Source organism: Periplaneta americana, chromosome 1 (assembly GCF_040183065.1).
Source record: "Periplaneta americana isolate PAMFEO1 chromosome 1, P.americana_PAMFEO1_priV1, whole genome shotgun sequence".
Classification (NCBI taxonomy): Eukaryota; Metazoa; Arthropoda; class Insecta; order Blattodea; family Blattidae; genus Periplaneta; species Periplaneta americana.
Genome location: NC_091117.1, coordinates 195,673,633 through 195,698,969, shown reverse-complemented (window position 1 = coordinate 195,698,969; position 25,337 = coordinate 195,673,633). Strand labels below are relative to the sequence as shown.

The 25,337-nt window shown below is 34.9% G+C and overlaps 1 protein-coding gene across 7 annotated transcripts in view; it reads right to left on the bottom strand.

Moving 5' to 3' along the window:
- Positions 1-25,337, bottom strand: part of ClC-a (chloride channel protein 2) — a 266,134-nt gene that overhangs the window by 77,528 nt on the left and 163,269 nt on the right. The window contains exon 1 of one of the 7 annotated variants that reach the window (XM_069835317.1): positions 8,837-9,563. The exons of 4 other annotated variants lie outside the window; for them this stretch is intronic. In XM_069835317.1, the coding sequence (XP_069691418.1) occupies positions 8,837-9,055 (219 nt within the window). In that variant the 5' untranslated portion in view covers positions 9,056-9,563. Of the gene's footprint in view, positions 1-8,836; positions 9,564-25,337 lie in introns of those variants that run through there. 2 more of the 7 variants (XM_069835352.1, XM_069835306.1) reach the window with 2 other exon arrangements.

Here is a 25,337-nt window from a genome sequence, read left to right as displayed (position 1 = left end):
ATTGTTGAAATGTATTTTTAAAAGTTAATGGAATTTTGTTTTGTTTTATTGTTAAACCTAATATAATATGGACTGTTTTATATGAAATATGGAAAATATATGGAAATTAACGAAAATATGTACTAAACTCTAAAATATGGAAAAATATGGAAAATAAAAGTAGGATTTTTCAACCCTACACATTGTGAAACATAAAGATAATGCAAAATATAAATTATATTAGCTTTATAAGTAAATATGTATTTACATATAAATCCTTTCCCTGGTAATAACTGTGTAAGCAATTGTATTCAATAGAATTAGAGTCTGGCTGGGCGGAAGAGAAGGCCTACTAGCCTTAGCTCTGCCAGATTAAATAAATAAATAATAATTATTAAATTGGCTATAGAGAGAACTAGGGTCTATAAACACGAAAACTATTGGAAGAATAGTAAAAGAGAGGGCAAACGAAATTTCGAGACAAGATATTTTTAGTAATATTAAAGACCTAGGATCGCTGAAATACTATAGGGAGGTTAAACAGTATTGGGAACAGGAAGAATATGTTAGACTAAATTCAAGGGAAGAGAGAACAGGAATGGCATGGTGGAGATTAGGTATCTGGAGACTCAAGAATAAGAGAGGGAACGTAGAGAAGGATAAATGTCCTTTGTGTGGACTAGCGGAAGACGCAATGCATATTGAGTTAAAGCGTCAGGCAACGAATGATTTGAGACACTGGTGGGTGGATAAAAAATTTCTACAAATAAACGCTATAGTAGCTTATAAAAAATGAATGGTTCCCTAAACGCCAGCAATCTGCATACATTAGGAAAATTTATTTTTAGAGTTAAAATTAGATGGGAAGAGAAAGTCAAAGCTCTAACGGAAATGGAATTATAAATTTTGAATAGTCGGACACGATAGGAAACTACGAAAAGTAGTCAATGAAGTTAACAGAATAATTTTTAAGAGATTGAATATAGAAGTGAAAAAGCTACAGTTAAAGTTTTAAATACAAGAGCTATACTTATTAGTTTATTATTATTATTATTATTATTATCATTATTATTATTATTATTATTATTATTATTATTATTATTATTATTGTGTACAGAGGTTACTTCTAGGTTCAGTATGTAGTAGTTCTTGTAATGTTTGTACAGAGAGTGATGGCAGATTAAGAACTGGAACACATCTAATCCGCCGTGACGTGAACAAAGATTAAATAAATAAATAAATAAATAAATAAATAAATAAATAAATAAATAAATAAATAAATAAATAAATAAATAAATAAATAAATAAATAAATAAGTAAATAAACAAATAAGTAAGTAAATAAATAAATAAACAAATAAATAATAACAATAATAATAATACTTTATTGCCAGAAAAAAATACATATTGATTTTTTTAATATCAGAACTCTCTAGCACCCCCAGAAAGAGTAAGTTACATACTCGTGCTCAGAGGGCATTCCATATAAGTTAATGTTAAGACATTTTATTGAATAACAGAGTAAAAAGTAATAAAAGAAAAAAATGAAGAAAAACACATATCACAATAAGTGAAACAAGTGCGGGGAATAGAAGAGGAAGTAGTGAGTGTGTAAAGCTTGCCAGGAGTGAGAAAAGAGGGGGCAATAGTGGACAAAAACCTGTCTATAATCTGAGGAAATGGTGCATCAGTGGGTTGAAATAATAGTAGGTTAGCTAGGAATGGTAAATGGAGGTGAACTGTAGTTCTTTTGTTCCAGTGTTTAATTGTGTTATAAATAAAGTGAAAACAATGTTGCCAGGATACGAGCGCTAATGTGTGGTGGAGAAGTGTTTAGTCAGTGAATATATTATTAGTTCAAGTTTGTAGTGAAATAGTCAACAAGGGTTAGGTCTTTTATATTAAATAAGTTATGTGCATTGTTATTTAAAATATGAAATTAGTTTGGAGGGAAGAAATATTAATTAATTTTAGAAATTATTTTTAGAATTTTTTAAGGGAACTAAGAAGAAGAGAAGGGAAGTAGAATAATAGTGGATAAAGTAAAATGATGGTCAAGTGAAAATGAAGGGACATCAAAGACATGGCAAGAACAGGCTTCAAGGATCAATACACGTCTTGTTTAAAATTGTAAATAGTGCAAGTAAGGGAATGCTGGCCCGAATACAGAAATGTGAAGGGCCAGCAGGACCTTAGATTTTTTTTGAGAAATATATATCAAATATCAAATATCAAATATCACAATAAGTGAACTTTAAATTTTCTCTGTTAGCAGCAATTTTTAATAGATTTTTTAAAATAAGGAGCATTATCAAATTGTATGTTTAGGAATTAGCTATTATCATGTTATAAAGCCTTGGACCGAAGTTGCTACTGTGATTATATGCTACAGTTGTAGTACATTTAGGAACTGTCAAGCATTTATGTTGTCTGATCTTTTGGTTTTATATTTATGTGAATATAAATTAAATATGTTTCGGTTTTTATGTACGCAATTCAGTAATACATTGTTATAAATTTGATGGAAGTCAAATACTTTAAATTCATTCATTTAGTGTTCTGACCAAGGGCAGGTCTTTCACTGCAAACCCAGCATTCTCCAGCCTTTCCTATTTTCTGCCTTCCTCTTTGTCTCCTCAAATGTCCATATATCTTAATGCCGTCTTATCATCTGATATCTTCTTCTGCCCCGAACTCTTCTTCAGTGCATTTCTTCGAAATAATGCTTTTCATTTAAGTGTGAGCTATCCAAAACAGGATGATTTCAAAGAATGTCAATAATTTTTACACAAAAACTAGTAACACTACACTTTCTTTGCAACAATCAGTTGTCTATCTCTGAAAGTCTGCATCGACAGAGTTCTTGAACATTTTATATTATTTAAAATATAACAGAGAGAGGCAGAATTTTCAGAATACGACAAAAAAAATGAATAAATGTTGCACATACTAGATATTATTTTCATGGAAATTTATCTAAAATTTGTGCCCTACGCCTTACACATTCATATTTCTACAATAGGCCTATATTCCAGTCAGAAAGCCCTACGCTGACATAAGTCGAAAGCAGAACTACAGATGCTGTTATAAATATTTGCAGCAACTTACGATTTAGGCCTACATCACGAAATCTAACTTGAACATATACAACACAAAAATACATAACATTCTGTTGACTTAGCAACGCTGTAGGCCCTACCTAGATATTTCGGCTCAAGAGACTAAAAATAATAAAACAAAGATGGAAGCATTTTTTATAAATCTACTTAAAATATATACATTCTTACATGAAGACCTCGCCGCTCTCTATTGAATATTGTATAATCAATGTCTTTGTGTAGTCATTCACGTAGATATTAATGGAGAAAAATTCGTTCCAGCACCGGGATTCGAACCTCGCTTAGTGCGCTGAGTGCTCTTACCATCTGAGCTATGTCGAGACCCGATCTACAGGAGACGATACAAACGATGAGAGTTCGGCCGGCACTGTGGATCGGGTCTCAGCATAGCTCAGATGATAAGAGCACTCAGCGCGCCAAGCTGAAGGTTCTGGGTTCGATTCCCGGTGATGGAACGAATTTTTCTCCATGAATAAATAACTACTTAAAATATAATCTCATGGAAATGGCCTCAGACCAAGAGATAAGTAACAACAGAAGGAGAGTACGCAGATGAACAAATTTCAATATTTCTTCAGTTCTTCAATTTCTCGGTGGAGTCTGTCAAGGAAATCAGGAAAAGTTACGAATATTTTTCAAACACTGACGAGAACTCAAAACCAAATTGTAAAGCAGTAATCTGGAGCAACGAGAAAGGGACTAAAGGCTCATTCACAATGAAAATTAAACATAACGTAAGCGTTAACTTAAAAATGTAAACGATAAGGTAAAATAAAGAACATTCACGATGGGAACATAAACATAACCGCTAAGATATACTTGGTAACCATGGAAACATAACAACGACGCCATTTCCTCGTATTCTGTCGTATACATCAGCACTCCACGATTGTGTAGGAATACTGTTTGCAAATCACGTAAGCATAAGCATAAAGTTTGGAGTTTGCAGACTTTCTTGTTAACGTCTAACGGCAATGTTAATGTCAAGGTTTATGTGAATCATTGTGAATGATCCCATTTGGTAGCAAGGCGCAAACTTCTGTGTTTACGTTACGGTTATGTTTAATTTTAATTGAGAATGGGCCTTAAGGATTAGGGTATACTCGTCTCCAGGGCAGGAAACTACTGTAGCTATTGTAATTAATTAATTAATTAAAATGATAGTGTGTTAGACAATATGAAACACCATGCCATGACAGCATTATCTTAATAATTTTTGTTAAATTTAAATTTCGAACCTCTCCCACTAACTGCTATCAGTAATGACTGCACGTTACTGTTTGACCTACTACGAAGACATTGCGACATTGGACTTAAACAATCTTAACTATGTTGACAATGACTTTCTTTCCGTTAATATTGAAGATTCGTGTTACGAAACTTCCGTCACAGCAGCGTACAACACGTTGGCTGGCGGCACATTTATTTACGATTCTAGGTAGACTGTGGAAACTGGAAATATACTGCAAACTGGGGTAAACTTGATCACAGAATAAAAAGATAGAATAAATTAAACCATGATATCAGCACTATTTGTGACTTAAAATAATAGAAAACAACTTAAAGTGTAAAAAAAAATATTGAAATTTAAAAATTTGTTCTATCTCATTGGTTTAAATTTTTTATGATCAAGTTTACCCCAGTTTGCGGTATGGTAAATAGTTCATTTCAAAGGAACTACGGAAGGAGAACATATAGCCTGTAAGATCTTTCCTAAAAAATCTTGCCAGCCCAAGCAAGAACTGAAATGACATTCCTGCTCACACTGTTCAAATAAATCCACAACAGAGAATTATTGGGTTGATAGTTGTTGAGCACAATGGTCAAAAATCACTATCTGCGCTTACATCGATGTCATTCTAGTTGAGCACAAACAACAGTAGAAATGATTCTACGAGAAGAGCACAAATGCATAGAGTGCCTACATTCCCCCATTCCACAGGCCTAGAGTGTACTTCATTCTAAATTCAATAATTATTTTACCAGCCGACATCCAAACATATAAACATTATATATATAATTATGATGGTGATGGTGATAATGATGGCGGTGGTGGTGGTGGTTGTGGTGATAGTGGTAGTGGTAGTGGTAGTGGTAGTGGTAGTGGTAGTAGTGGTAGTAGTAGTAGTAGTAGTAGTAGTAGTAGTAGTAGTAGCAGTAGTAGTACAGGGACATTTTATTTTTACTTCAATTTTTATTGTACCTGAGTTTCTGAATGTACTTCACTCCCACCCCTTCTACTAATGAAGTTCAACTGTCCTTCACACAGATCCAAGACCGCATATACAGTCATTAGTAGCTTTACGGTCATAGTAAACAGTACGTTCCAAAAATATGTTCGCGTTTTCCAGTGACGAAAGAGCTTTCAATATTGAATCATTTTCGCACAGGTACTGTCGTCCATTTGCCTACGTCGCATCCCGGTTTTCCCTACCAGCTTCTATTCGCCTCTCTGTAAAGGCTAGCGATTGGGCTGTCTTAGCTCTTTTCTGAGAACATTAATTTCTGTTGGGAATTGGACGTCTACGTAATATTATACAACTGTTTAAAATAACTTAGATAAAAGGGCCTCGTTAAGTAATTAACTGTCACGTGATTTCCCCCCTTTCTACGATCCTGCGACATAACCACTTGGACGGACAACAGGTAGCATGTCTGAGTAATTTTATCTTTTCGGATGGGCAGAAGTGAAGATTGAATTCACAGTACGTAAGCTACTATTTTATATTTCAACATGAGTTACTGGTACGAAGGACGAAACTGGTAATTGGAATTAGGTATAATAGTCTATAGTGCGATAATATGCACAAAAGAACTGAAGCCTGTATCGAAATGAACGGCCACCGTTTAAAAAAAAAATGTGTTTAAATATCCATATTATATTTATTTTTCAATTTAACTTCCTTCTTTATATTGTACGCTAATGTGCAGTAGACAGTATAATATAGCCTACACTGCATAATGAATACGTCCGCATGGACAGCTCAGTTCGTGAGTAAAAACACTTAGCCTATTGTTAATATTGTACTGTATTTTGATTAAACAAAAACCTAATGAAAATTATCAAACTCAAAAGCGTGATATTTCCTCGTTTACGTAAATGGATGAACTACTTTTCTTCCCTCCTATACCTAATAAAGTGATTTGTTTGTATTTTACGCCAGTATCAACAAACTCCAGTCGTGGAAGGGAGTAGCAAACGATGTTTCCGGTTCCCAACCGTTGATCCAAAGGTATAGCCAGGTTAATATTAGAAATGTTAGTAAAAATAAAATGATGTCCCTGTAGTAGTAGTAGTAATAGTAGTAGTAGTAGTAGTAGTAGTAGTAGTAGTAGTAGTAGTAGTAGTAGTAGTAGTAGTAGTAGTAGTAGTAGTAGTAGTAGTAGTAGTTCAGAGTGCTGGGTCTTTCTGTCGTTTTTCCCCTACTTTTTTTTTAAGGTTCTGGGTCCCACAGATATAGACAAACTCCCTGGTCATGAGGTCAAAATGGCAGAAGGCCGTAACACAAGAGGTACGTAAACAATCGCTGCGGAAGAAAGAAGAACCTCCACTTCCTTGCCTAGTTCATTGGAGTTTGTAACCTAAACCACTACCACATGATTCAAAGCAGAGGACTTGTTACGAAAAGTCGTGTAAGTTGGTAAGTTAATGGTCCATATAATAATATAATCGCATTTACGCTGTGAAATCAATGACACGACATCCCTTATAAAGAAAAAAATGGAGTTCGTACTTACTTACTTATGGCTTTTAAGGAACCCGGAGGTTCATTGCCGCCCTCACATAAGCCCGCCATCGATCCCTATCCTGAGCAAGATTAATCCAGTCCCTACCATAATATCCCGTCTCCCTCAAATCCATTTTAATATTATCCTCCCATCTACGTCTCGGCCTCCCCAAAGGTCTTATTCCCTCCAGCCTCCCAACTAACACTCTATATGCATTTCTGGATTCGCCCATACGTGCTACATGCCCTGCCCATCTCAAACGTCTGGATTTAATGTTCCTAATTATGTTAGGTGAAGAATACAATGCGTGCAGTTCTGTGTTGTGTAACTTTCTCCATTCTTCTGTAACTTCATCCCGCTTAGCCCCAAATATTTTCCTAAGAACCTTATTCTCAAACACCCTTAAACTCTGTTCCTCTCTCAAAGTGAGAGTCTAAGTTTCACAACCATACAGAACAACCGGCAATATAACTGTTTTATAAATTCTAACTTTCAGATTTTTTGACAGCAGACTAGATGACAAATGGAGTTCGTATATTTTTTAAAAATGTAATACAGAAGAGATTTGGTCGTCATCAACTGCAGTAGTACTAGAAGTATAGGTCATTCGTTATCACGTGAAACGAAATGCTTGTGTGCGCCATAGAACCTTATGGTGGGGGCAAACAAGATAGGTACTTAGTGTGAGTGGAAGTGTAGCGAGAGAGAGAAACTTCCCAGTCCACTTCTTTTTTCACGATACACCGAATGGCAACAAATTTTATTATTTTAAGGATTAGATCTTTCGGTATGTTTTGTCCTTGCGACAATTGTGAACTTATATTAACCCTGCGTTACTCATGTTATAAATATTCTCACCATTGCTCAGGTGGGGTTTCACAAACCCCATTTTAAATAACTAATATATTTTTCCGCAAGTTTCAGAAATCAGATAAACGCAATTAAATATACTATTCTTAGTTCACTTAAACAATTTCTTAAGTGAACTCTTCTGGATGTGATTGAAAGGTATACAGATGCACACAGTACACACTAGCTCCATCTCTTAGATTTTCGTTGAAATATACGCACCGGGGTTTACCACACCCCACCTGAGTAATGTAGGGTTAACAAGAGCGTGGAATTCTTAGGAATTGAACGGGTTACATCAGCTGCTTGTCTATGCGGATGACGTGAATATGTTAGGAGAAAATCCTCAAACGATTAGAGAAAACACGGGAATTTTACTTGAAGCAAGTAAAGAGATAGGTTTGGAAGTAAATTAAGAAAAAACAAAGTATATGATTATGTGTCGTGACGAGAATATTGTACGAAATGGAAACATAAAAATTGAAAATTTATCTTTTGAAGAGGTGGAAAAATTCAAATACCTGGGAGCAACAGTAACAAATATAAATGATACTCGGGAGGAAATTAAACACAGAATAAATATGGGAAATGCCTGTTATTATTCGGTTGAGAAGCTTTTAGCATCCAGCCTGCTGTCAAGAAATTTGAGAGAATTTATAAAACAGTTATATTACCTGTTGTTCTTTATGGTTGTGAAACTTGGACTCTCACTTTGAGAGAGGAACATAGGTTCAGGATGTTAGAGAATAAGGTGCTTAGGAAAATATTTGGGGCTAAGAGAGATGAAGTTACAGGAGAATGGAGAAAGTTGCACAACACAGAATTGCACGCATTGTATTCTTCACCTGACATAATTAGGAACATTAAATCCAGACGTTTTAGATGGGCAGGGCATGTAGCACTTATGGACGAATCCAGGTTAGTTGGGAGGCCGGAGGGAAGAAGATCTTTGGGGAGGCCAAGACATAGATGGGAAGATAATATTAAAATGGAATTGAGGGAGGTGGGATATGATGATAGAGACTGGATTAATCTTGCTCAGGATAGGGACCAATGGCGGGCTTATATGAGGGCGGCAACGAACCTCTGGGTCCCTTAAAAGTAATTAAGTAAGTAAGTGGAATTCTTGATTGAAATATATTTAAAGATCAGCAAACTTACCACCGTCTGGACATAGTCCAGGTCCTCAATAAGTTCGGTGGGCTGAGGAGGAGGACAGGGGTAGAAGGCCTGCTCTTGCGCCTTACGGTGGTCATAGAGAAGCGGTGCCGCTGGGATATTCCGACGTCGAACCCTATACTCCTCAACCAGGCGGTCGAAATCATCCCACTCAGAGTCCACATCGTCCTCACAGTATTCTTCGTGCACCGTGGCTAACATATTGTAGCTAAACTGCAGTCGATGTTATCGGTAGTAAATTTGCATTCTTCTACAGTCACTAGTCGCTATTCGTGTCTTCCAGTCACAGCAAGCAGATTATCTGAGTGGCTCTATGACCAATATTTACGGAAACAAAGCGGCATAACAATTTTCTCTGCGTTTATGTTTGGTGTATTCAAACAAGATTCTTCGACGCAGAATTGTTCCGCACTGTTGAAGTTGATTTGTGTTGAAGGTAATACAGAACTTCGAACGAAAACTTGTACTTGTCTTCACGTATGCAGATATTTCTTAAAATTAATCACTATAGGTTAATTTTGCACTACTTATGTCCCAATAAAGGGAAATTCTTGGGCGTTTTGATATTTCTAGTCGATTATTTGTTCCGGTGAACCTTCACACATTGTGATGTGTGAAACTGACATTTGCGCGTAACTATGGCGACGACGTGACAAAAGCGAATCGCGGTTGTGCCCCAGCAGCAGCTGCTATGCGACTGAACGTGCAGACTCCTACTCTTCAATCAAATACAATCTAGTTGAAGCAAACATTTTCAGCGGAAAGATATGCCAACATGCCGTCTTTCAGACAGTATCAGTTTCAGGCCTATTTCCGTCAATTTCCTTACTGTACAACAGGATATAACGGCAATAAGAGAAGTTGGTAGCACCGGAACATTCCTGGATTAAGTACTGAATATTAGGTGAAATACCACATAAACGCTAGTTTTCACTTTGAGCTCAAGTTTCATATGGCATGCGTTAAATTGGCCGTTGTTAATGCTTCACATCTTGCAGAAATCAGAATTATTTCAAGACCAGTAAACAAACACTGACGAACGGTCATTTTGACGGTTACTGAATACAGACCGTGACAATTTAAGAATGTTATGCGTCCATCGTAGTAACAAAATGTGTACGACATGTGTCTGGATTAGTACAGCTTATCAAATCCATTATCTACTGCACCAGACAGCCTATTCAAGATTTGGATAAAAGCATTAGTTTTAATAACAAACGAATAATATTATGATCATAGCTAGGAAGTTGGTACCAAAACTGTGAAGTTGTGTGAGCTATGACTATATCTCTACCGAATGAAAAGTAATAGCGCATCTCTCAACGCCACTGAACTAGAACGACAAACATGTACAGCCGAGTGGCAACGAAACATGTGCTCCAATTGTCCACAGTCTTAGAACTAAATAATATTAAACGAATAGGCCCTAATATAAAAAAACAATTTGTAATAAAAACTTCGTAATTCCCAAACTAAAATAATTTACCCATACATATAAAAATAACGTACAAAGTATTATGATTGTAGCTTCATTATAACAAACAACAATGAACATGTTCATTTAATCAACAGTAATCTCACTAGAGGTTTTGATTTATCTAGAGAAAATCAAAACTCGAATTGGATTTAATTGACTATTACACGATTAGAAGAAAGTATATAAAGATTAGAAGTAACGAAGTACTCCAATACAATAAAATATTAATTGACTTAACGAAAATACAACTGTCTTCAAATGTACTATTGTACCATCTCAAAATTACAAATATTACGCTAGATGGCAGTAGTGTGTTATTATTAGCTGTTTTCTTTTCTTTCTTTTTTTCGTTGTTGGTAACGCTATAGCATCTATTAGATGCTTTATGGTTGTGCTAACAGATGGAGTTACTTGTCAACAATGTGACGCTGAAACGTGTGTTTAGGTTACTGCCCAGCGACAGTCCTGATGTATTTTTTTTTTAATATTTGTGATGATTGGTTAATTAATATTAACCCGGCACACTCACAATCACACTCACATTCATACAAATTTTCAGACTCTAGACACCCAGGGAATTCTTCTTCTTCAAGAAAAAAAAAGCTGTTTTCTTGTTATCAGTTGTGCCAACTATGGAATCATGATTGAACTGTGGACGGTTATTAGTCAAGAAGGCTTTGTTGATTCAGTTTCATTTTTATTAAAACAGTTGCATTCCACTTCTATTATCCGGATCCTAGTAATCAACGTCACTTGACAGATGATTTTCAATACATCTTAGTATTAAACAATCTCTGATACGTGATTATTCATAATATCATATAGCAGAAGCTATAAGAAACATAACCTAAATAATATAAACACGTGTTAGAAAAGTTTTAATTAGGGATTATGAAATAAACAAGAAACGTTTTAATTAACGATGATGAAATAAAAAATAAACATGAATAATTTTAAAAGAAACAATTATTGAAAGTACAATTTTCAAATTTGAATGTTTTAGTGGTTGGTGGTTCAGTTGATGTTATATTGGACGTGTGCGTAAAAGAAGTGAACACGTTGATGTACATCGTGTATCCCTCAACTTATTCAGGATTTCCGAATGGTGCTCTTCATATATGACCAGTGATCTTTATTAATTCTTGTTCTTGAATGCCAATGGGAGTCATATTTGCAAGTGCTGTGCATCGACTGGAGTGGTTTGTAATTTTCTGTTTTTTGACGTCCAGACCAGTGCAGTTTGAAATATTGGCAAACAAGGAAACAAATGCTAGGGTAGTGATAAAAATAAACAAATCCTAGGGACGCGATAAAATTGTGCGATAAGCAGCCATGATTGGTTGAAAGACGTCCTTTCGTACCGTTTTATTGGTCAAAAGTAGTGTGACGTAGTAAAAGTGTAATAGTCAAAATAAATACTCCTTTTATGTTCAGAAAAAAACAATATTAGAACTCTGAAAATATTCGTTGTACATTACAAGACGTTACTGGAGCAAATTTGAAATGCTTGACAAGAGCTTAGTTTAAGTGAGGGCTGTGACCACTACTGTTCTTTTGTCAGTACGAGAGTGTCTTTAGAATTTATGTTTGGAAGGGGGGAAACTTCCACCGTGTCTTGGACAGGACGTGGTTCGTGAGGGATGTCTACTGTACTAGACAGTATTTTTAACACAAAGATTGCAAGAATGCACGCTAAGCCCACAATTTGTTTCGTCATTCACACTCCCTCATCTGGAAGATCTGGTAACAAAAGAGAAGCGCGGGAGGACGAGGAGACAAAGAATGAAGGCACTGACATGAACCACCCCTGATTGAAACACATTGTAAACCCTCATTAAAATCTATAGTTTTCCCTTAAAACCTTCATTTTGTTGCATGTTCTTTTCTTTTATCTTAGCCAAATTCCAGAAAGTTGCCTCCTCTCTGTGAGATTTGCAGGACAGTCATTGAAACAAGGTGACTAATTTTTAAGAAGTTGTGGTGCGAGTACGGTGAATAATATTTAAATGTAATTTTCTTTTAATTTTATGTAATTTTTCCATTAGTTTAAGGCCATTTTAATGATCATTTTAAGTAGATTTTTAGGTCAACATCCGCCCCCTATTCATGATACTTTGCAATAAACCTGGGGTTTCGTTGATTTCTTACACTTTAGCCTGTATCCTGTATCCTGTATCCTGGATGGTGTCCCCACAAAAAGAAGTCAGGAGTTGTTAGATCTGGGGATCGAGCCGGCCAATTGATATCCCCGAACCGAGAAATTATGCGTCCTGGGAAGAAATTTCTCAACAATCGCAGTGTGTCTCTGGCAGTATGGGCCGTAGCCCCAACTTGTTGAAACCACATGTCATCCCTGTTTAGTGCGCCTCTAAATGTCTGTAACATCTGTCGATACCGTTCACCATTCACCGTAACAGCCCTCTCATTCCCATCTTCGAAAAAATAGGGACCAATTACACTGGACAACAAATTTAAACTTTGTTTCCTTCCTTTAGATGAAACTATGTAATTTTAACTAAATGAGAGGTGCCGAGTTCATTTCTGAAAACCAAAATTTTCTAACATATACCATTTTTATGGTACACGCACTTCACTTATTTACACAAATTTATCCGGGGTTTTCCCTCAACCCAATGTGAGCAAATGCTGGGTTACTTTCGGTGCTGGACCCCGGACTCATTTCACCGGCATTATCACTTTCATCTCATTCAGACGCTAAATAACCTAAGATGTTGATAAAGCGTCGTAAAATAACCTACTTCACACAAATTTGTTACACTAGCACATAAAGCAACCTTTGTTTGGCCAAAATTCACAAATTAAAATGTCTTTTTTTATCTTTTACGTTTTTAGACACCTTCTGCAATCTCTCTGATGAGTGACTAGCAATAATCAGCCAGCATACTTGCATTCCACCTTTTACTGAAGCGCTTTTCGAAGGTAGGTATTTCTTGATGAAACCTCTCCCCGTGTTCATCGCTTACAGGACCAAGATTTTTTTGGAAAGAAGACCAGGTGGCTGTCAAGAAAGTATACTTTCAGAGACATGTTGCATCCCATAAGGTGAACATTTCATTAACATTAAATAACTTTTTATTTTGGAGAAACAGTACGTTCTGGACAAAAACTAACTGCAGATTCGTTTTTGCGATCACAAAATACATCGAATGCACATATTTTTATAAGACGATAAAAGGACAAATTTCATGTTGTACAGTTGACTGCAGCAGAAACAGCACACCATACGGTCACTCTCAAAGTAAGTGTGACCAGACCACAATCCATCCAGGATCTGAAGAACAGGATACAGGTTGAAGTGCTAGAAATCAACGAAACCCCAGGTTTATTGCAAAGTGTCATGAACAATTTTCGTGTAAGATTACAACAGGTCATAAGATACCAAGGGGATCACTTGAAATGTGTAATTTTAAAAAAAATGAAGACATTCCAATAAATTGCATTATTCAAGCTACATACTGTGTCAGTTTTTAATTTTTAAACCTTATAGTCCCTTTACAACAGCATGTTGAAACTCGTCAGAACCAAATGCCGGAACCTGTACTTCCTTTTAGGGTTGATGGAGGAAAGTTTATAAAGATACATTTTGTAATACTGAGCGAGTTGGCTCAGACGATAACGTTTGAGACTCGTGTCAGGGAGGTCCCGGTTTCAAACTCCGTTACCGGCCAATCTGGCTGCGATTTTTCATGATTTCCCCCAGTCAAAAAAGGAAAATGCCGGATTGGAAATTTACATAAGGTGATTTATCACCTCCTCAACCACCAATATCATAAACATAAATCAAAATCTAAAGTATTTTTAGTATTTAGTATTTATTTAACCTGGTAGAGATAAGGCCGTCAGGCCTTCTCTGCCCCTCTACCAGGAGATTCCAACTATAATATGAAGAATAACATTACAATTAGTATTAAATTTACAATTACAAATAAAATTACAATTAGTATTAAATTTACAATTACAATTACAATAAAAATCAAAGTACGAAAAGATTACCTGACTAATTAAAGCCAGATAATTTATCATCGAAAAACAAAGAATATTTTATATTTACTGAATTACAAATTAAACCTAGAATAACAAAATTGTATAGTGATGAAATTACTGGATATTGAAATATTTTGTGATAGATTAAGGAAACTATTTACAAGAAATCAATTCCTGACCAAGTGCCTAGTAAGTTTGCGTTTGAATTCAATTTTATTTCGACAGTCCCTGATGCTAGCAGGTAGCGAATTCCAGAGTCTTGGCAGGGCTATTGTGAAAGAGGATGAATCATCATGAAGTGTATTGTGTAATAATTTTCTTTTACTAGTTTCTTACTGAAATAACATCATACGATGAAATGGGGAAAACTGCTACAATAGAAGGTGAGTTTCTTATTTTATTGGATTCTTTGTTAGAATAGATATTACTGACCTTGTGTTGTTATCTGCATCAATCTGATTGAGGATTGAATACCGAATAGAAGTTAAAAGACCGGTATTTTCCGGATTAGTGTTTTAATACACTTTCCATATCTTTTTATATACGGAATGTTTCTAAAATGAATTGCATCAATACAAGCCATCTATAACGCATGGCAATAGAAAGAAGAACTCAACTCCAGTAAAAATGGCGAACTAGTTACCCAAAGATCATACACACAGATGTGTTACAGATGTTAAAGCGTATATAAATAAACTTAACAAGAAAACAATAATTATAGTATTATCAGAATTTGCGATGAAAGCGTAGGCCTATTTATTTGTTTCTTTCCTTACTTGCTTATTTAACAACGCAGTATCGACCACTGTTATTTAGCGTTGATAGCGAATGGTATTTGGAGAGATGAGGCCGAGGATTCCCCACAGATTACCTGACACTCGCCTTACGGTTGGGAAAACCTCGGAAAAAATCCAACCAGGTAATCAGCGCATGCGGGAATTGAGCGCAACCTCAGATCAGCTGACAAACGCACTATCGCTTCAGGTACGCTGGTGTTTATTTTGAAAGTAGGTCTAGGACAGTAAGCGAATTATTGTAAACATTTATAACAGTAATACGGAGCTTTAATCATCATGAAGTGTATTCTGTAATAATTTTCTTTTACTAGTTTCTTACTGAAATAACATCATACGATAAAATGGAGAAAACTACTACAATAGGAGGGTGAGTTTATTTTCTTGGATTCTTTGTTAGAATAGATATTACTGATCTTTTGTTGTTCTCTGCATCAATCTGATTGATGATTGAATACCGATGAGAGATTAAAAGAGGAGTATTTTCCGGATTAGTTTTTAATACACTTTCCATACATTTTTATATACAGAATTAATATTTTTGATCATTAGAACGTTTTTGCTTGTCTTATAGAACTTCACTATCACAATGCAGTTTTTCAGTTCTTGGAGGTGTTAAGAAATGCTCTGGTGATAATATCACAGTCTAGTGCATACAGTCACGAAGCTCAATACGTAGTAAATATGCATCCATAGATAATTGCTAACCACTAGGATCGTTACTATCGCCCACACCTGTGGAGTAATGGTCAGCGCGTCTGGCTGCGAAACCAGGTGGCCCGGGTTCGATTCCCGGTCGGGGCAAGTTACCTGGTTGAGGTTTTTTCCGGGGTTTTCCCTCAACCCAATATGAGCAAATGCTAGGTATCTTTCGGTGCTGGACCCCGGACTCATTTCACTGGCATTATCACCTTCATCTCAGTCAGACGCTAAATAACCTAAGATGTTGATAAAGCGTCGTAAAATAACCTACTAAAATAAAAAAATCGTTACTATCGCCTCATTACAGACAATGCGTAATAGTACCAGCACAGTCTATTGTTTCTAGTACCCTCATAAACTCAAGCTTCGTGACTGTATATACTATACTGTGATAATATGTCACTGATTTCAGAAAAATAATGTTTGGAAAGATTTGCTAGTTTAACTTATCTAGCACTAATTTTTAAAATATATCTAGAGGCCTAGAGAATTTCGAAATATTTTTTTTAATTAATAACACAAAACAGAAAAATAATTTGAAACATTGAAATGTTATTTTTTTTCTCATTCACATTCGAATTCTTCCGCCATCAATATTCAACTGTTCTACAATTTACATTATCAGTTCGCGAAAGTTTGCTAGTGTGACGCTAGATAGAGCAATAAGTAAATAGTTGGATTGTTTTCTCACACATCCGACGATGTCGCCTCTGTGGTCTCGGTTACAACGTCGTTACCCACTTCGGTGGCTCGTTCAATATTTCAGTCTTCTTCGTATGAACTATTAACGTCCAAGCAAGCGTTGCATTCGGTGCTTATTCAAAGGCCTCGGTCTCTTCTTAATACAATATATGAGTTATTGATAAGTCTAAAATAGCTTCTGATGTAATATTTTGTTTGTGGTCAAAAGTCGCGTTATCCACATTTTGGTTACGCAAGTCGTTCCTAAATAATAATATTAATAATAATAATAATAATAATAATAATAATAATAATAATAATAATAATAACAACAACAACATTCAGATGAACGTTTCTACAGCGATTTACAAATTGTTATTGATGGTTTATATTAATATTAATCGTAAATTTGTTGGTATCATTTTCATCACCAGAATTCATTATTTCTGACGCATTGAAACTGTAACTATAAAATTAAGTTTTCTACTTAAGTAGAACTGTTGTTTATATCAACATTATGTCAAGAGATCACCGTTTTTTTGGAAACGGATCTCAGAATACGCGTTTCCAGATGTAATAATATTACAAAAATGAATACCGGTACACGTCAAAGTGACACTTCATATATGAATTGTCACTTTGACGTGTATTCATTTTGCCCGACATGCTTCATTATGAAATAAAATAGCGTGTAATATACTTGCGGAAATGACAAAATGCATTTTCATACTCATTTCGTAATAGAGTTTTTCCGTACTTGCATTACAATATACTATTTATGAATGCCGTCAGTTCACATGTTTGTACACAAGTATTATTTTCATATGTCCCGAAAAACCAAGCTATGAAATATAAGAATAAAATTAAAATGTTAGTTTTTTAACCAAAATATATTATACACATTGATTACACGACTTTCAACACTATATCACTTAGGAATACAATATATAATGATTACTTTCATGTGTTGATTTGAATTAAACAGTGGCGGCTCGTGAACTTGTGGATTGGGAGAGCTGCAGTAGATTTCGGTACATACAAATTTCACTTTTTGATACTATTACTAATAAGTATAGGACAAAAATAAATGCACTACATATCGAAAAACCAAAACTTCCTGACTTAGTTGGGAGATGTCTGAGGGACCATTTGCTAATCCCTAAGAAAAACTAATACCATCGATTTCAGTCTGAATTTCAGATCGGCAGACGCTCAACTTACAATCTACCAGTTCATTCTGAATTGTCTTAGAATAACCTTAAACAGTGGCATGTTCCAAATGATTTTTGAGGGGCTCGTTTAGATTACTCACGAATTGTAGCAACCCACGAAACACATCAGGGTTCTTCGAATCGTTTTTTCATCATGTCCCCTAAGGGGAAGTTCATATTGGCCACAAAATTTGATACAATCAATATTTTTTAAAAAATAACTTCACGATTTTTTCTCACTTCTTAATTATGTTTGAGAATGTTTGTTCTGTTCGTGTCACTTAATTGCACAGCAGTATGAGTTGCATAACAACATTTTTCAGGTGAGACTGCGAAGATTCGTGCATTTTGCTTTTTAGGGGCAAATGTCCTAAATCTGTCACACCACTCCTAGTCCATGCAGTATCACCACCGAAGAGGAGGCAAAGAAAACAAAATACAGATTTTTTTGTTCACATCTACTTAACCACAAATGCTTAGCGTAAATTTCATTGTATACTTCCTTACATATAATGCACTATTTCGGCTGGATGAAGCTTAAGTAAGATTTAAGTCGGGTAATGGACGACCCTTTAATTTCACTTCATTACATCAATATTCTCCGCAGGGGAAAGTTGAGAAAAATAAAATTAATATTCTGTAATTCACACACACTCATGCTTGCAAATTTGCACTGGTTAAGTTACGGTATTAAGACGTCACACCAAAGCAACACTCAGATATACTGATGGTCAACAATTTTCTAAAACTGGAAAAGAAGTCTCTTTCGTATTTTACGTGCTATATCAAAAGGATTCTACTCGTGCAATCATTTTGAGTTAAGGCAAATATTAGATTCTGCTGGAGGCTAGATATATACGTAATAATAAGGCAAAAGAGAATATTAATTTCGTTATATTAACTCGATAAGATTCTACAACAATAAGTATGTGAAAAGAAAAGAAAAATTTTGTCATTAAGTCTCAAGGGAATAGAGAATCCATTTGACGCAGCATTACAATAGCGGTGTGGGAGGAGAGGAAAGATCCCTTGTGGCCTGGCTCTGCAAGCCACTGCAGCGAGATATGGGTTTTAAACAGCGGCAGTTTCTCTCTGCTTCCCTTCACCTCTCTACTCCCTGACCAAGCAAGACACACTCTCTATGAGCTGTCCCACCCTGCAGATCCCAGAACGACTTTGAATGTAGTGTAATTTCCAATACAGTCGACGCGCAAAAAGATTATACATAAGATAATAGTACATATTCCCGGCCAGATAAAATGTAAAGCAATTTACGAATAAAAGCTGTAACAATTCTTCTAAAAATAAAAATAAATATTATTTTTATTTTCCTGTCAAAGCCGGGAGTGCTGCAGCTCCGCAGCTCTTATTGACGAGCCGCCCCTGGAATTAAGATTATAAATACCTAGTTTACTAGTTTCGGCTTGGGAGCCATCTTCAGAACTGTTGAGGTCCTTGCGTCTTCTGGCGTCTTCACCCTCGATGGTGGTGCGTTTGTGTTGTGTAGTGTGGAATCAAGTAGTGTATGTGTTCTGAAATTCGGTTGTGTGTTAAGGATTTGTTGTGGGTGTGGTTTTTGTATATCTATTTATTTCATATTGTTCTAGGTGTTTAATTTCTGGTTTTTCGGTTGGATATGTAGAATTTTCATGTCTGTGTCTATGTTTCAGTAGGTGTGGTTGGCGTTTGTGATGTGTTCTGCGCATGTGGAAGTATTGTGTGATTTGATTATGGCTGTGATGTGTTCTTTGTAACGTGTTCGAAATGATCTGCCTGTCTGTCCGATATAGAACTTGTTGCAGCTATTGCATGTGAGTTTGTATACGCCTGTTAGGTTGTATTTGCTTGTTTGTGTTCTGTATGCGATGTTGTAGTTTAATTCTTGAATGAAGATGCGATCTTGTGTGTTTTTGTTTTCGCATGTTATTGAGATGTATTATTTATTTTCTTGTGTTTGTGTTGTCTTTCTATGTTTTTTGTAATTATGTTTTGTTTTTTTGTTTTTTTTTTTTTTTTTAAATTGAGGTTGTATCCATTTTCTTGTGCTATGTATCTGATGGTATTAATTTCTTCTTTGTAATCTTGCTGGCTCATTGGTATGTTGAGTAGTCTGTGTACCATTGCTCGAAATTCAACATGTTTGTGTTGGATTGGGTGGTTGGATGTGTTGTGTATGTGTGTGGTTGTTGTGGGTTTTCTGTAGATTTTGAAAGTGTGCTTGTTACCTACTTTTGTTATTGTGATGTCTAGGAAGTTTATGGATTTTTTGTTTTCGACTTCTAATGTGTAGTCAACTAGGTATTTATAAAGTTAGTTAAAATTAACGCATGAAAGTAATCACCACTGTATTCCTAAGAAAATATAGCCTATTATTGGTTTCTTTAAAAAAACGTGCGTAGTTCTCCTCTGTCTTGATTATCTTTTGGGCAATAGGCTATAATTATTTGACGCAACTATTTTTCCAGATGTCCATTTCCAACAATTATGGATACCGGTATTCGTTGAATGGATTTAGTTAGTTTCTTTTACATCTTTTCATCCTTAATTCAGTTTAATTCCTCGTAATAATATGATTAATTATAAGATAGCCTAAGTTTAGTGAGCACGTAACCAATTATTTCCCATCGATTAAAAGAAAAAGAACTAACACAGAAGATTATTATACACTTTGCCAGCAGCTAAGAATAAATTTAACGAAGTCACAAACGAAAACATGTATAAAGAATGTGGGCCAAAAGTTGCTACCGATTTCAGCAACAGTTGACTTGAAAGCAGCCATTGAAAAGACTTTCTAAGAATTTATTCGGATCAGATAGTGTGCGGAAAAGAATGTTCAGGTGTCCCAGATCACCGTTGGCGATATGTTAACGCAGGTGGAAAACAATCTGAAAAACAATGGCTCGTATAAATATACGTAGGACATATACACAGAATGCCCACAAAGTCCTCTCCTTATATTAAATAATAATTAATAACAATAAAACCGAAGGAGATTGTACATTCGTTTTTAACTAATTATTACCTAGCTGAAAAAGTTCATGTTCCTCAGTGCAGAAAAATTTATGTTTCTCAGTGAGCTTCGCCCTATCGCATCTTCCAAAAATGTTTGTTGACAAGGACTTATTGATATAACTAGATTCATCTGAAAACTGCACATTCTCTAGTTAATCCTCATTGAAATTAAGCAATATACTTCATGATAATTAACAAGAAAGGTAATTATTTCATTGGTTTCAATCAAATTAAGATACACGCTAATTAAGAACGTCTGTGAAATCACATAATAAAAATAACAATAAAATTAAGCAAGATACATTTCAATTAAAAATGGTGTGGGTAATCATCTCATTAAATAAAATTAAACAAAATATATACTAATTAAGAACACCGCGTGAAATCACTTCATTGGCTTCAATCAAATTAAGCAAGATATAGTTCAATTAAAAGCAGTAAGTAATCATATCATTGGCTTTAAACAAATTAAGCAACATATAATTCAATTAAAATTATGTGGGTAATCATTTCATTGGCTTTAAACAAATTAAGCGACATATATTTCAATTAAAAAGCCGTGGATAATCATATCATTGGCTTCAATGATGTAGGTAATCATATAATTGGCTTTAAATAAATTAAACAACACATCATTCAATTAAAATGATGTGGGTAATTATTTCATTGGCTTTGAACAAATTAAGCAACATATGAGCCGTTCAGAGCAGAAGTGGTGTAAGTCAAGAATGGGTAATGAGGGTTAAAGTAAACATTCTGTAAAATACAGCGCAAAGTAGCAATTAATATTCACTTTATTTAAACTACAGTGAAACCTGTTCAAGACGGAAGCGACATGGTCCTAATTTTTTTTCCGTTGTGAACAGGTTTCCGTATTATTTAGGTGTGACATTAAAATGGAATATTTTGTCATTCATATACATGAAACACAAAATGGCATGCCGCAAACTGCAAGAAGTACAAAATATCCCATTTAACACTCATCATATTAAATCAGCTTTCTGTCGCTTATTACGTTGGTGAATCATCTTGATTAAAATCTCATTTTCTGTATAAATATTATCGTAACTCAATCATTAGTCATTAAACATTACTAAAGTTTACTAATCTCATTCCATTTAATATCCAACACTATACTCTAATACTGTAAAGCATATCACTGCACATTATTAATTAACTGGACTAGGAGCCATCTATTAGAAGCCTTTAATTCTGGTTTATTTAATTTCTTTCCCAGTTCAATAGCTTGCTTTGCAGAACAGATCCAGAAATTGGCATGTTCTTTGAAAGGTCATGAAGAACCCACTCCCACAACAGTTCATTTATTTCCACATAAACAGTTGCTTTCTGGTTCCTTTTGTGTCACCAATATCGGCCGCAAGCCACTCACTCATTATGATCTTTATTTTTTAAAGTGTCACACCTGAGTTTTCCACAACTAAACTTCAATATTAATTCATATAGACTTTGTTTCTAAATTTCCTTTATCTCGATAACTTTTACTTCATCACTTAAGGTTAATGCCACATTTTATGCAACTTTTTTTTTAACTGGAAATCACTACACTTGCGCTCTATTTAGCTACGACAGTATATGGGTGTGAAGCATTGAAAATCTTTGAAGGGACTCGTCTGCCTAGTCAACAGGGTAATAAAATTTATGACCAACAGGCCAACACACCCTCGCACCCTCTAGAATTTTGCAAAGAAAACTTGTTTTTATCTTAGTAACCTACATATGTCGTATATTCCTTGAAATTACACTCTGTTTCAAAATATAATTACGAAATATGGCGTGTGTCCAAAATATTTTTTCCGTTTTGAACAGTAGCAGACAGTTTCCGTTTCCGCGTTGGACAGTTTCCGTTTTATTCAGGAAAAATTACACATAATACATAGAAATTTCGCCGGGACCAATAAATTGTTCCGAAATAGACAGGATTCCGGATTATTCAGGTTCCGATTTGAACAGGTTTCACTGTATTAGTAGTCAGTGGTTGGCAAGAACTACATATTAATTGCTACTTTGCCCTGTTTTTTACGAAATTTTTGCTTTAAACCTCATTATCCAATTTTGACTTACACCACTTTTGCTCTGAACGGCTAATATAATTCAATTAAAAGCCGTGGATAATCATATCATTGGCTTCAATGATGTAGGTAATCATATAATTGGCTTTAAATAAATTGAACAACATAGCATTCAATTAAAATGATGTGGGTAATTATTTCATTGGCTTTAAACAAATTAAGCAACATATAATTCAATTAAAAACCCGTGGATAATCATGTCATTGACTTTAAACAAATTAAACAACATTTATTTAATTTAAAAAGCCGTGGGTAATCGTATCATTGGCTTTAAACAAATTAAGCAACATATAAGTCAATTAAAATGATGTGGGTAATTATTTCATTGGCTTTAAACAAATTAAGCAACATATAATTCAATTAAAAAGCCGTGGATAATCATGTCATTGACTTTAAACAAATCAAACAACAATTATTTAATTTAAAAATCCATGGGTAATCGTATCATTGGCTTTAGACAAATTAAGCATGATAAGCTTACGCCGCAATTAAAAATAACGTGCATAATCATCTCATTGGCTTTAAAAAAAGTAAACAAGATACACTTCAATTATTAAAAACCCTGTGGGTGATCAGCTCATTGAAATCAATGAAATTAAGCAAGATATACTTCAATTAAAATTACCGTGGGTAATAATCTCATTGCATTCAACCAAATTAAGCAAGATACATACTAATTGAGAATATCGTGTGAAATCACTTCATTGACTTCATTCAAATTAAGCGATATACACTTTATTAAAAACATCGTGGTTAATTATTACTCCATTAGTCTTAATCAAATTAATAAAGATGCGTACTAATTAAAAGCGCCATGGATAATCACTTCATTGGCTTCAATCCAATTAAGCAAAATGCACGCTAATTAAGATGGCCATGAGTAGAGCCCCGATATCTGGCAAAATGCCTTTTTTACTGGGTGGAAGAAAATCATTATTTTCATAGACATAAATGTGATTTGGGTTAAATCAAAGTGATAGGGCCAATTTTTATTTTGCCCTATTTTGCCTTTTACGGTGTTTCTTACTAATTCAATAATAAATGTTTTTTTTTGTCATTTTAAAGCAATATTTATGGTTTATTTGCAATTTTCTAATTAATTATAATGCAATGTCTATGAAATTTAAATATTTGAAACAATGACTCACTTTGCAAATCATGATTTCAGGTATAATTCCCTGTAAAGTTGATTTGAATAATTTCGAGGGAAAAATTGTTCCGGAGCCGGGTATCGAACCCGGGACCTTTGGTTTAACGTACCAACGCTCTACCACTGAGCTACCCGGGAACTCTAACCGACACCGATCCAATTTTTCCCTCTATATCCACAGACCTCAAAGTGGGCTGACAACTGTCAAGCAACCAACTTCGAGTGCACACTAACTCCGTGTGACTTAAATTGTGGTTTTCTGTTAACGAACAGTGACGTGTATTATGCAAATCAAGATTTCAGGTATAACTCCCTGTAAAGTTGATTTGAATAATTTCGAGGGAAAAATTGTTCCGGAGCCGGGTATCGAACCCGGGACCTTTGGTTCAACGTACCAACGCTCTACCACTGAGCTACCCGGGAACTCTAACCGACACCGATCCAATTTTTCCCTCTATATCCACAGACCTCAAAGTGGGCTGACAACTGTGAAGCAACCAACTTCGAGTGAAATCTTTATTTGCATAATACGTCACTGTTCGTTAACAGAAAACCACAATTTAAGTCACACGGAGTTAGTGTGCACTCGAAGTTGGTTGCTTGACAGTTGTCAGCCCACTTTGAGGTCTGTGGATATAGTGGGAAAAATTGGATCGGTGTCGGTTAGAGTTCCCGGGTAGCTCAGTGGTAGAGCGTTGGTACGTTAAACCAAAGGTCCCGGTTTCGATACCCGGCTCCGGAACAATTTTTCCCTCGAAATTATTCAATGACTCACTTTATTAACAATAGTCAATAAAAGTAATTTATTTCTATTCTTAATCTGCTAATAATTGTACTTTAATACTATTAGTGTAATATGAATAATAATCGACAATCCACAGTTACAACATAATATTGTCATGTCTTCACGATACCAACAATCAGCTTTATAATTTTAAATATTAAGCTCGTTCTCATAGAAGTTGTCACGTAGCATTTTTAATTGTTTGCTTTCATACAGTATTTTCAAATCTTACTGTACAATTTTGTGCTACACGTGTTTATTATTGTAGGAGAAACAAATTTGAGTGAGGTACAGTCAGTTATTGTTGAGTGACAGAAGGTATAAGATCGGTTAGCTAGAATGCCTAAATTCAGTAAACCATTGAAAAGTAAATTTCATGCTTACGTTAGTGAATTTGGTGCCCATGTGTTCTCAACGATGGAACAGTTTTGCTATGTAAGGTTTGTGAAAAGACAGTTAATCAAGAAAAAATTATATTTTATAAGTCAACACGAAGTAAAAATGTGAGTTATGTTGATATAATTTAAATTCATTGCTAAAATATATGATGCCTATTTAAAATTTATAATGTATTGTT